The following is a 14,000-nucleotide window of genomic DNA, read 5'->3' as shown; positions in this document are numbered from 1 at the left end:
TGTTTTGCTAATCTTTATCAAGGGTGCCAATAATTTTGGATGTGACTGTATATGTCCTTGCACTTACTTAGATCAAAGTATCATAGAAGTTTTGTTAGTAATTCATTCATCCCCTCATCTCACCAGTACTTTATTTCCTCATAGTTAAAGAGCAACTGAAGGCAATAAACAACTTATCTGGTTTTACACAGCCTATGTGGTATAGTCAGAAACATTTATTCTAGTGTCAAAATTGACTACAAAGTATAAATAGGATAATTTTGGTCATAAAGTCCAAAACAGAGTTTTCTAAGTGAGTTTGTCTCGACTTACTGAGGGTTGGGTTTGGATTACAATCATGACCCCTTGCCCAGTGCCCACTAACACGAGATGGTAGAATTGTCATGCAGGGAGAAGCAACTGTGCTGGTTGCGCTCTATCAGCGCACATGCTCTATCCAATCATAGCAGCCAGAACCTCAAGACAGCGAGACATCCCTGCCCATTACGCAGCGCCTCATGACGACACGTCGCCAATGGTACATTGAAAGAACACTTGCTGATGTGTTTGATCGTGATCACTCGAGTTTGTCACTGTTTTGGGAAAAATTAGAATTGATATAATCAGAGCGCACTTGTATCCTAACTGCCACTTTCTGATTTGGCCTGGCTGCTCAATGTGCCTGCTAGCTAGTGATGTGAAGTTCGCGAATGATTAGTTCTTTTTGAACAACTTTTTACAGACTCGAAAGTCATGATTCGTTTTTCTGAGAGACTTGTTCATTTTAGTCATTCAATTGACCTGCTGCCCACAATGTGTCCTAGAGCAGGAATGATATACGCTACTCCGGCTCAGCGGCTGCAGAGGCATGCTCCGACCAACAACTGTCTGAATATGCGCACAGGAAAATAGGCAGGCAGCATACAGAAGAAAAATACATGTTTACAACAAATAATTGATTGCATGGTGAAAGAATTAATGCAATTAATTGATTATTAAATGTTATGATGGACACAACTTTGTAGAACCAAAACATTCACAGCCTGCTCAACAAACTCAAACTCGAGAACGAATCGTTTGGGGGCTGCAGTTTGCGAACGATATTGTGCTTATCACTCTCACGGCAGACAAGCAATACATTCCGCCAAGAGTCATTCACAATCTAGTCCGATTCCGGCCACAACTAGACCTCTTTTCAAATGTATCAAGAAATAATAATATTTGTATGCCAAGTAATCAACAAATGTACATTGTTTAAAGCAGACTTTTACAAGTCTCGGTCACAAATGACAGCTCCAATAAGCCTCCTATGGTGAACGACATGTGAACGAGAGGCTTGTAGAATCATGACTCTTTCGAGTTTTTAGTTCACTGGTAGGGGGTCCTGCAAGCTCTGGGCATTACTGACTCAAATGAACTAAATGAGTCGAAAGGTTTGTTCTTTTGACTAAACGAGTCGAAAAGATCTTAGTAAAAAGAACCGAACTTCCCATCACTAATGCTAGCTACTACTTGCTAGTTTCATTGACAAGCACAGAGTTGGAACTTAGCTAGCTAGCAAGTGATTTTGGGGACTTATAAACAGTGTGTAGCTTGTGCTTTATTTACAATAGTTTGACAGCTTGCAGATGATAAAGTTGTAGACATGTAATTGTTCTCAGAAATCAGTCCTGAGCACACAGCCAGACTTTCCCGAATAGATACACTGTATGCAGCGCACTGACTAGTTTTTCATTAAAAAAAAAATTCTTGAGAAATACTGCACTTTAGCTAGATGTAAAATTGCGCGACTAAGACCTCCTCGGCAAAAACATCTAAATTAATTACAGATTTCTTGATTTGTCTTAGATTAATTCTGACTATTTTGAGGAAGTGATAGTGGCTATGTTGTTGCTACGGTGACTCTGGAGGGACAAACAACAGTAACTGCCACGGTACGATATGCAAACATAAAACACCCACATCAAACCACACCCCCAAGACAACTCTCGTTTGGCTTCAGTCATGGCCGCTAGCATTTCTTAATGAGCAATCTTCAAAACAAGGCCAAAGCAGGAAGTTCAGTCACTGTCTCTTCCTCTTGTTAATAGACCATTTAAATAATTTTAATTGCTTGATTTCTTTCTCACAGTAAGATCAGTCAATGCCTTGAGTTGTATGGCAGGGCAAAAAATCTATGCTTTCCCAGCTGTACACATATACAGTGGGGAGAACAAGTATTTGATACACTGCCGATTTTGCAGGTTTTCCTACTTACAAAGCATGTAGAGGTCTGTAATGTTTATCATAGGTACACTTCAACTGTGAGAGACGGAATATAAAACAAAAATCCAGAAAATCACATTGTATGATTTTTAAGTAATTAATTTGCATTTTATTGCATGACATAAGTATTTGATCACCTACCAACCAGTAAGAATTCCGGCTCTTACAGACCTGTTAGTTTTTCTTTAAGAAGCCCTCCTGTTCTCCACTCATTACCTGTATTAACTGCACCTGTTTGAACTTGTTACCTGTATAAAAGACACCTGTCCACACACTCAATCAAACAGACTCCAACCTCTCCACAATGGCCAAGACCAGAGAGCTGTGTAAGGACATCAGGGATAAAATTGTAGACCTGCACAAGGCTGGGATGGGCTACAGGACAACAGGCAAGCAGCTTGGTGAGAAGGCAACAACTTTTGGCGCAATTATTAGAAAATGGAAGAAGTTCAAGATGACGGTCAATCACCCTCGGTCTGGGGCTCCATGCAAGATCTCAACTCGTGGGGCATCAATGATCATGAGGAAGGTGAGGGATCAGCCCAGAACTACACGGCAGGACCTGGTCAATGACCTGAAGAGAGCTGGGACCACAGTCTCAAAGAAAACCATTAGTAACACACTACGCCGTCATGGATTAAAATCCTGCAGCGCACGCAAGGTCCCCCTGCTCAAGCCAGCGCATGTCCAGGCCCGTCTGAAGTTTGCCAATGACCATCTGGATGATCCAGACGAGGAATGGGAGAAGGTCATGTGATCTGATGAGACAAAAATTGAGCTTTTTGGTCTAAACTCCACTCGCTGTGTTTGGAGGAAGAAGAAGGATGAGTACAACCCCAAGAACACCATCTCAAACATGAAGCATGGAGGTGGAAACATCATTCTTTGGGGATGCTTTTCTGCAAAGGGGACAGGACGACTGCACCGTATTGAGGGGAGGATGGATGGGGCCATGTATCGCGAGATCTTGGCCAACAACCTCCTTCCCTCAGTAAGAGCATTGAAGATGGGTCGTGGCTGGGTCTTCCAGCATGACAACGACCCGACACACACAGCCAGGGCAACTAAGGAGTGGCTCCGTAAGAAGCATCACAAGGTCCTGTAGTGGCCTAGCCAGTCTCCAGACCTGAACTCAATAGAAAATCTTTGGAGGGAGCTGAAAGTACGTATTGCCCAGCGACAGCCCCGAAACCTGAAGGATCTGGAGAAGGTCTGTATGGAGGAGTGGGCCAAAATCCCTGCTGCAGTGTGTGCAAACCTGGTCAAGACCTACAGGAAACATATGATCTCTGTAATTGCAAACAAAGGTTTCTGTACCAAATATTAAGTTCTGCTTTTCTGATGTATCAAATACTTATGTCATGCAATAAAATGAAAATTAATTACTTAAAAATCATACAATGTGATTTTCTGGATTTTTGTTTTAGATTCCGTCTCTCACAGTTGAAGTGTACCTATGATAAAAATTACAGACCTCTACATGCTTTGTAAGTAGGAAAACCTGCAAAATCGGCTGTGTCCATAATAAGTATATAGGTTGTATGTTGGGAGCTTTTGGGAAAGAGCACAGTTAGAAAGATATGGCATATAGAAGCAAACCGGATGGACATCATGAAAATGATCGGAGAGGTTGAGAGTAGAAGAAGTTCAGGAGCAAAAATAAAATAAAAAATTATATATATATAATAGAATTATTGTATAATTAACTCTGTCCATATGGTGTAGATAGTAAGTATAGATCGGAAGTAAAGGCCTGGGCATTGTTGTTCACTAATTTACTCCAAGTAGGGAAAGGATGGCGGGGTTGAAAAGTAATAAAGTGGAGTATATATATTAAAAACATGGGGGATTGGAAGTGATGCAGACAATTACATTGATAGAAGATACAATCTATCTGCAATATTAAGCTGATCCACCCCCCCCCCCCCCCAAAAAAAATAATAACAAAACAAAACAAAAATTTAGGCAGTGTATCAAATACTTATTCTCCCCACTGTAGCTGCCTTTGAACGGCTTGAGGTGTCCTTTGAGTTATCCTATATTGTTTGTACACTTCACTTACGCAATAAGAATCTGTGACAACACACTTGCTGGCATGTTTTGGCATGTTTTCGGAATACCAATGGAAAACATCCCAGACAATACTACTCTGAAGGAACATTTCACACCCTGCTCCAGTAGTGTTATTTCCAATGCAAAGTTTACTCTGAATCCATTTAAACTACATGAAAGCTCAGAATTTCCCTCTGTACTGCATTAGCAAAGTGGATACAAACACACACAAGTCAAGTATACTGAATATTGCAACAGGAGCTCTGAAGATTCATGAAGGGAAACGGACAGAGTGTAAAATGGTGCAGCCGGGCAGAAGATTATTTTAAAGATCTTTAAGATTACCGTAATATTTGAGAATTTTACCCCACATTTAAAAGCAAACCAGGAGAGGAATGATCATCTCAGGGTTGCTTACTTTCAAGTTCCAGAGCAGAATTCTGCTTAGGAATATGCAGATGTGGAGTTCCAAACTGCAGTGGTAAATAAAGAGTTCACTGTGTTGATATGTACAGAACATTCCCATACCATAGCCACACTGTGTTTGATGTGTTCCCTTTGAAGAGTATTATCTATAAGGCCTAAGCATGGCAACATACAATATGTTAATACTTAATTTGTGTGTCCAAGTGAGTGTTATCTCTCTCTGTGTGGAGAGAGGGCCGCTGAGCTGAGGGGGCTGAGCTCTCAGGAGCAAGGTGGTGCCGCAGATAGGGGTCCGGCCGCAGGTGACCTACAGGGGCTGCAAAGGGGCCAGGAGGGGCTGGCACCCAGCGAGGGTGGTCCTGCCGGGTGGAGAATATTAAGTGGCTGTGGGTCTGCAGGCGTGTGTGCTCTCTCTGGCTCCTTGCTTGACAAGAATGATAGCTTTCATTTGCATGCTAAAGCTCCAGCTGTCTCCCCAAGATGGATGAGGGGTCCCAGCTTCATCCCTCACTCCTGCTACCGCCGCTCCTCATACAATGGAGAGAAAATTAAGTGGGGGCCAAAAAGATAAGAATTTTCATAACATACAATTTTCTTCTCTCTCCTTGAATTGAAGGTTGCTCTGAGGGTTTTGGCCCCTTTTCTCCGGGTGAATGGGCAGAGTAAACTGTGCACTGCCAGATATGCAGAACAAGCTAACCTCATTGCTGTTTATATTATTAGTGTTTGTGTATACAGTGAATGCAGTGTCAATATCTTTGCTGACTGTGCACATTATATTCAATATGACCATTTTTGTATACAGGGCAACTGAAATTTGAACTTTTCATGCATCAAGTTTGTCTTGTATTGTACAAGGATTACATTAATTGCTAATATTCTGACAGTTAAAAGTGGCTTGAAAAGTTCAGAGACTTCAGCTTTTTGAAATGATTATTTTTAACAAGTTGGTTTCTTTATGTTGGCTTTAATGCTCTAGCAAAAGAGACTATGCAGCTAAACACAAAGACAACATGCATTTTAAAACTCACAGATATAATGAGCGTGTCAGGCAGTTCTAACACTAATACAGTTCTATCCAAGAGTGTGTTACGATCTCTCAAACTGTAGACATGAAAGCTTGCTGCTGTGATGTTTCACTTAAAATATACTCCAGCTAGCCCTATACCATGAGGTTCTCTCACTCATGTGTGCACCCAGCTTTTAAAATACTGTATCTGCTTTAATGTACCTTTGTCAGGATATTCTAAAGCGCAGAAACCATTTCACCACTCTTAACTAAACTCCAGGAGATCAAATACGTTCAGTGCACACATGTTTTTAGAGCATATCTCTAGATGATTTTATGTAATTAATCCACAGAGTTTTCACATTATCAAAGTGGCCCACGATTATTCAGCTCACTTCTGTATCCCACACTCTGCTAACTGTCCTAGTAATACAAGTCTCTTGAGGTCTGAAGCGGTTCTAATTTACACATTTTCCCCTGCTAGTGTCCTCAAACTGAAATTGTGTGTGCGTGTGCATTTTAGAATGTTCAAACTCAGTACTCCTCAGCAAAGTGCTGGTGCTCCCACAGGCTAACTGATCACAGTATATAATATAATGATATTTGTAAATGATAATTGTGGAAGAGTTTTGCCGGCACTGAAACAGCTCCATTCTATTTGCATGGATTACTGATCCTCTCAACATTGCTCAGTATGAGAAGCTGTGTAATCGCCCTACACAACAATATGTTTATTTTCTCCCTACTGTCTGTCCTATCTCTCAATGTGTGCTTGTTCTTTTGCAGCTCTCCTCACAACCAGACCCCCGAAGGTCCTGTTCCCCACTGAGAGACAGGCCAGTGTTATAGATGTCCAACCGGGTAAGTCTTCCCCATGGGAGCCAGTACTAACTCTCTCCTCTCCATAGAGTAGACAAGTGTAATTATAGACTGCAACAGTCGGGCTCCTTGCTGCTTTCTCTCCAACCGGGCTGGCCCGTTCTTCAAAACACATTTTACTGCAGTGCCTTTTGGATGGGGTTACAGGGCCATGGCTATGTCAATATATTTTTGGAGCTCTGTTTGTTGGAATGTCCTCTACTGTAAAGCAGCAGAGTGATCACCAACACTGCATTCTAATGCCTGAGTCAACCCCATTAAAAAGTGTTGCCGCAATCAGCCAAATATGCTTGAGGGGGCATTTGCAATACATACATCTGGGGGCTAGTAGAAAGTATAACACACAAGGCAGGCAAATGTTCAGAGAGAACAGAACAGAACACAGCAGCACCACTGGCATGCAGGATTCCCCTGACTCTTGTTTCCATATTTAATTATGTGCTTGTTCTAACCTGGGGGAGGTGCCTGGCCGTAACCTCAGCTCATTCTCCTGCACTTTGCGCAATGTAGGCTAGAACATTTTAATAAAACGGCCAAAATCCACTGTTATCAGTGTGAAACAACACAATTCTTTCAAATCTGTGTCCATACAATGATTATGTCAAAATTACACTTAATTTAAAACATTTTACCGGAACGTTTACAACCAAATATTCATACTACAATGTGCCTTCGGCACTTACCATGCAAAAAGCCCTGCCTGCGAGATATACAAACACTCTTCAAATCTTATTCTGGAGCTCAGGACCAGTTGACAATAACAAAACAAGTGCGAGGAAGGCATATTTAAGCTGTCAAGTCGGGGTAAATTATAGGCCATTATTCCACATGCATCAACACAGAGACTGGGAGGAGACAACTGAAGAGATGGAGTTTCCGAGCTCCTTCAGAGCTGAGGAGATGTCGTCTTCTTCTTCTTCTTCTTCTTCTTCTTCTTCTTCTTCTTCTTCTTTTTCTTCTTTTTCTTCTTCTTCTTCTTCTTCTTCTTCTTCTTCTTCTTCTTCTTCTTCTTCTTCTTCTTCTTCTTCTTCTTCTTCTTCTTCTTCACTGTTCGGTATTTAAATAATACACTTCACCTAACAACTGGCTCCGATATGACGGGTTGGTTTAGCACTCTACTGCCTTGTGCAGTGTTCACATTCAGTTCTACCATATTGTGAACACTATTCTGTTCTACTACATTGTAATTGTACTGTTTCCATGAGAAGTTACTTCATTTGGGCTTTTGTTAGCCTTGCTTTACGGATACAGTAATTGTATACTCTGCTCTAAGCCAAGGTGTTCTGTGGGTGATTGGCACTTGGAACACCAATTACCCTCAGTGTTCAGTGCTTGCTAGAAGAAACCAGGCTGAATCCAAGCTATTTTCCAAATGATGTGTATTTTTCCTCAGTATAAGAACAACCCTCTTACCCAAGCAGTGCATAATAGTTTTCTGGATAATACACAAACTGGACCTTATGCCCTGCTTTACAACCCCAGGACATTTATTGCAGTTCTTCCTATGGAATAAATATCCTTACTGCTTTACCATTCTCAATCGTTACCTTTCTCTGCTTGGTTATTATATTTCTGATAGGATGAAGAGTCGAGCAGCTCCAACCCAATTAAACGTAATAGAGTGAACAGTCTGTATAACACAGCATAAATCTCTCTCATCCAGCCCCATGCTTCCTACAATGGATTTCACAGCTGTCACAGGCATTCCATCCATGCGCGTCAGGATTTACCGAGTGCCTGGGAGTCTGGAGAAAGAGCCCCTAACTACGCCTGATAAAGGAAATAATATCTCTGGCAGGGTGTGTGTGGTGGGTGTTTGTTCCAAAGGTATTGCCGTAGGAGTGAACACACTATATTAATAATTGTTCATAAAGTGTAAACCCTACTTTCTCGTACAATATTGTCAATTTCTCTTGAATGATGTTGTTATTTTCATAGTCTCAGCAATGGTACAAGGATTTTGTATCGATTTTATGTATTTGAAATGAAAAAATGTTTTTTTTTTAATGTTAAGTTATTTGTGTGAGTGATGAGGAGAGAGGGAACAGGGAATGGTTGCTTGAAGGAGAGAAAGTATAAACCTTGGGTGTTGCTAAAGTAATGGCTTTCTCAAGGATCCATTCTCCCTCTGAGGCAGAGGCGCTGGTCATTTGTACTGAACTAGGCACCCTGAGCCATGACGATACCCAGTCTTTTAATGTCATTGTTGCTTTATCTGCAAAAAAAAAGTAGGAAGAAGTGACACCGTCTCTAACTGACACAGTTTGGTTATACTTATGGACTATCAAATATCGAGAGTGTTGAAATTAACAAATGCTGGAATAAATATGGATGTGGATTTTATCAACCTGTCCCTTACCATTACTCCTTGTAATCCATATAAAACATTTATTGACGTATGAATATGCTTATGGCTCGAGAGATCTAACAGATTGAATTAAATCCTTCTATATGATATTCAATCCGCATCTCATCAAATGAAATGTGAGCTGTTAACTGCTCCTCCTCGAATGGGCAAAACAGCAGCGTCCACTTAAAAAGGAAAGGGCTCCTTGACAAGAACCTGTAGCCCCACAAAATTGTTAATTAATTGTTGTACGGCGGGCACTGTGGTGAGTTCTGGCGGCTGGACCATTAGGCCACAGCTGTCAGTGTTTATTAGCTGAGGAGACGCTAAGTACAGAGAAGATTTAATAGCTCCATGGAAATCAGCTCCCCCGTACCCTTTACACGAGAAGGGCCTATTATTAGCAACAGGGCGCCTGATTAGCCATCGGAGCATCTGAGAGGAGTGACACGATAAAGGAGAGGACCAAGGAGAGGAGAGCGCTGCGCCGCTGTGTCTCTGCTCTGTCTGTCTGTGGTTCTGCATACTCTCCATGGACAGCCCCACGCCGTGAGGGCCCTTCCAGCAGAGGAGGAGGAGGAGAGGAGAGGCCATATTAAGACACGTCTGAGATTACACTGAGGCTCCTGGCTAGATGGATACACTGTGGGAGGAGAGGGGGGGTAGTGTTAGCACGATGTTCCAGGAAAGCACATTATTCATCTCATAAAGGGCCTATTTTTTGTGCATTAATGTCATATCATGAGGAAAATCCTCATACTGTATACAGATGTAGGATCTTAATTTGACCAGTTTCTCACAGCAGGAAAAAATAATAATCCTGCAGCAACAGGAAATGTGAATTATTGTGTGGATTATAATTAATTGACATTTTTGTAGGGGCTGATAAATTTTTAGTTAGGGCAAATCAAGTCTGAAATTTTAGAAGCATTTTTAAACGTAGAATACATTACAAGTTTGCATTTCCTGCAACAACAGGATCAAATTAAGATCCTACATCTGTAGTTTGTCTTGACCTCAGGTGGGCAATAACCCAAAATGGCAGACCATAAATAGCACTGTTGAATGAACGCCACATTCCCACATATTCACCTTGATCTAATCACAGGGTCGGTGACAAACGGACAGTGTCATCCTCACGTAGGCCAATCCAATTATGTGAATGCGTTTAGTTCCCCCACAGTGCACCAAGCATGGCTCCAGCATCTCCTGCTTCTGCTTGGTTCTTCAGTTTCTTGGAATTTGTGACAGATAGGAAGACAAATATGTATCCGTAATGTGGAGGGGTGGATTGGCACTCCATCAGTGTCTGGGTATTTATGCTTTATATAAATATCCAGAGAGTGACAGGAAACAGAGTTGGAGACCCATCCCGTTGAGCGCAGAGAGAGCAGGATGTCAGAATGATAGAGTAACGGCAGAGCCATGGTGCTCTGTGTAGGAACATCTCTCTCTCACTATAATTTGTCATCAGAGTTGGTTTGCGAGACTCATAAATATGTTAATTAGCTGTGTTTGCAACCTTGAGTGAGGGAGAGAGGGAGAGAGGGGGAGAGCGGAAGAGGAGGAGAGGAGTCAGTGGGGTGAGGTACAGAATCCCGCTGTGTGTTGTGTGTATCTGAGAACTACAGAATCAAGTTGTAATACTTAACATTGATCAACCACAGGGTATTATGGCAGTAGGAATTGCTTTGCCTTCAGGTTATTGTTTTATGATGTGTTTGCTGTGTGTTTACTCCCATGCTTACACTGTACGTCCTATATAGTATGTAGTACACATTTATAAAGGTCCTAGCCTCTAGCAGCGGGTCATTATACCTCTTCTTGGAGCTGAAGTACATTAACAGAGCCTGATATTTAGGAACATAAATTCCTTTGACACAACTCTCACAATAAAAGGCAGCTAATTAGTGCTGATTTGTTAGAGCAATGATGTCCTTTTAATGCCAGTTTACCTTTAAAGTTGCTATATATGGCATATTTTCTTTCATTTGTTTCAAGCAATGTGTATAGTACACAGTAGTATGTGATTTATATCAAATATGTATGAGTATAAAAAAGATTACCAAGCCAAGAAAGAACAAAGACAGTGATCATCATGCATGTTTCATTCCAAAATCCACAGCTGAATCTTTTGCTCCGTTTTGTTCTCAATGTTCATGTCATTCTGTTTCCCAAAATATACTTGTCAATTAAAACTGTCACTTGTGATTGTTTCAGAAAGGTCTGCAGATTTTTTGTTTACAATAGTAAGGGAGGAAGGCAGGGGGAATGGCCAACTGGATATCACAGTGTCATTCTAATTGCAGGGGGAATATTTCTTGACTTTATATAATTAAAGATTGCCAATCTGGTGTACGAAAGCCCAAGGAGGTCCCATTCCTCATGACTCGTTACTAGTCAGTCAAAGATAAACTTGACATGGCAGTTCGCTAACATTGATCAAATGAAATAGGATAGTCCTCAAAATATAGAGCACATAGACTACTGGCCATGATCATAGTCCATAATGATTTTCAGCAATTAAATAAAGAGTGATATCTCTCTCGGACATCAAAAGAGTGTGAACCTCAAACTAGCAAATGAACCTCAAACCTCGTCTCAGTCAGAACTAACTTCCCTTTCGTACATAATTAAGCCACTGTCTTCAAAGCCTTGATAAAGACAGTAATTACCCTGTTAACATAAAAAAAACGTCATTATTTGGTATCCTATATGCATGTTTTTCTCCGGGTTGCTAGAGCACATCGCCAGGCTAGGCTTGGCTCGCTCTGTGTCTGCTGTTAGCATGCAGACGCACAAGTCAGACCATCAGTAGTATAATAATAATAAAGGCAGCTAATTAGTGGTGTAATGACTTGTTCTTGACAGGAGCTTCTCTCCTCTCCTCTGCAGCACAGAGAGCAGCCATGAGAGCTCTATTAGGGATGTGTAAAGAAGCCCAACCTTCCAAGTCCTTTCATGTTACGTGCGCTGCCTGCTAAGTATACAGCCGCTCATCTAGTGTGCGGAGGCGGCAGTGTGTGTTGTGTATGGATGGGAGATAGAGCAGCTAGCTATCACAGTTATTGACATGGGGGAAATGAACTTGTGAAAATCACCTCTGAGGTAGATATTTTGAAAATCCCTATTGTCTTTAATTGGTTTGATACAGCATATAAAGTACTGTCTTGAGACCAGATATCAATTTAATTATGTACCATGTTGTCTATGAATATGTTTGGTATTAATTTATCTACCAGTTTAACTAGTACAACAATGTTTTTATGGGTGTTAGCATCATTAACCTCTTGACACGTGCAGATGTGTCTAAATCGGACCCCCGTCCCACCTCATCCTATCCCTCTCACCCCACCACAAACACACACACACACACACACACACACACACACCACTTCTCTATAACTCAGTTTGCGACGTAGGGGGCCTCAAAGACCAGTCAAGCTATAAAGCAAAAATAATGCAGGCACTAGGGATGAGGGTGTGAGTATGCGGGTCTGGGCAGATGAGATGTAGTCGTTGTTTGTGTGAGTCTGTGAGTTGATGTTCGTATGTGGATGATTGTATCTGGGGTGATTTTTTTTCTTCAAAAAAATAAAAAATATATATTATATATATATATACAAAATAAAAATAAAATGACAAGTCAAGCTCATCACCGGGGTCACTCACCATCCCCCAGGTCCCCTATCTACAGAGGAAAATCTGTCCCAAATTGGTCTAACTCTATCCTGTGCTGAAAAGAACAGAGATAATGGAATGGAATTACCTCTGTCTGTCGCCCTGTGGGAAAGGAATCAACTTTTTGGTCACTGTTCCAGAGAGTGGGTGGGTATTAAATAAAACGGTTGGAACCAAGGGAATGGGCACTGGGCATGGGCTGGTCCTGGGGTCAAAGGTAGCCCTGTGGCAAGGCGAGAGTACCAGACACAAGCAGCCAGCCTCTCTGTATTAACACACACACCCCTCTATTGGCTGCTGGGAGCTGAGTTACATCACAGCACAGCGCAGGCCAGGTGACCCATCCACCTGACAAGCCAGTGCATTGCAGCAGTTGATTGTGCTGCTCCAACAGCTCCCTTTGAAAGGACGACAAGCGAAATGAAAATGTCAAGCAATTTGCACGGTTTGTTTCACAACACATTTATGCCTATCACAGGTGTTCTTTTAAAATGCAAATGGCGACCGTTTTTTTTACATTGAAAGCTGCAGAAGAGGCTCTTTGTGCCCAGCCGAGTCATGAATAAACCCCTTATTGAAATTGCATGATACCTTTTGCCTTGCATTTGTAGTACTAGGAAGTCATTACAAGGATGTGGTACTAGACTTGTCAAAGACCCCCTTTTAGCGTTCATCCAGACTCATTTGGTGCTCTCTGATGATAGGGTGAAATTAGATATGTGTATGTGTTGGGCAGGACCAAATACACTTGTTGGTGTGGACTGCAGGTCTGGCAGGCTTATCCAGTTATCAGTGTGTGTGAAGTGAGACTCAACATACTGCTGTAGATGAGGAGCTTGTGTGCCCTTTTAAGGCCTAATGTATCTTACCTTTCTGTGAGCTCTGCGGTGACTGATTTAGAGTACAGCATGACACGTAGCTACAGTACCCACAGGCAACGTTACTAAAGATAAAAAAATCATACAGACCTTTACAGAATGTGTGGTAAAATATATATATTTTTTTAACTAGTACTGTAGTAACAAACCCATATTTTTTCTAAAGGTTTGATTTAATCAGTATCAGTCAGTTGCATTTTGTGAATTTTCTGAAATTTAAGCTTTGACTACACTTTTACATTTCACCAAGATTACGCCAAGTCGCCAACTAATCAGTTATGTACAGCTAGCTTCATGTATGACCTCCAGTGTGTGGTTTGGTTGTCTTTACGCTTTAAGAGTTGTGGCGCTCAGGATAGTGATGGGAAGTTCAGCTCTTTTTACTGACTCAGATCTTTTCGACTCGTTCAGTCAAAAGAACAAATCTTCCAACTCATTTCGCTCATTTGAGTTAGTAATGCCCAGAGCACGCAGGACCCCCTAT

The 14,000-nt window shown here is 41.5% G+C and overlaps 1 protein-coding gene across 1 annotated transcript in view; it reads left to right on the top strand.

The window, feature by feature from the left end:
* LOC121545470 (X-linked interleukin-1 receptor accessory protein-like 2) overlaps nucleotides 1-14,000 on the top strand; it is a 321,413-nt gene that overhangs the window by 258,917 nt on the left and 48,496 nt on the right. Inside the window, exon 6 of the mRNA XM_045208368.1 lies at nucleotides 6,518-6,592. Coding sequence (XP_045064303.1) covers nucleotides 6,518-6,592 — 75 coding nt within the window. The remainder of the gene's footprint in view (nucleotides 1-6,517; nucleotides 6,593-14,000) is intronic.

The sequence above is a fragment of the Coregonus clupeaformis genome, chromosome 3 (assembly GCF_020615455.1).
Source record: "Coregonus clupeaformis isolate EN_2021a chromosome 3, ASM2061545v1, whole genome shotgun sequence".
Classification (NCBI taxonomy): domain Eukaryota; kingdom Metazoa; phylum Chordata; class Actinopteri; order Salmoniformes; family Salmonidae; genus Coregonus; species Coregonus clupeaformis.
This window is presented reverse-complemented; position numbering and strand designations above follow the sequence as displayed.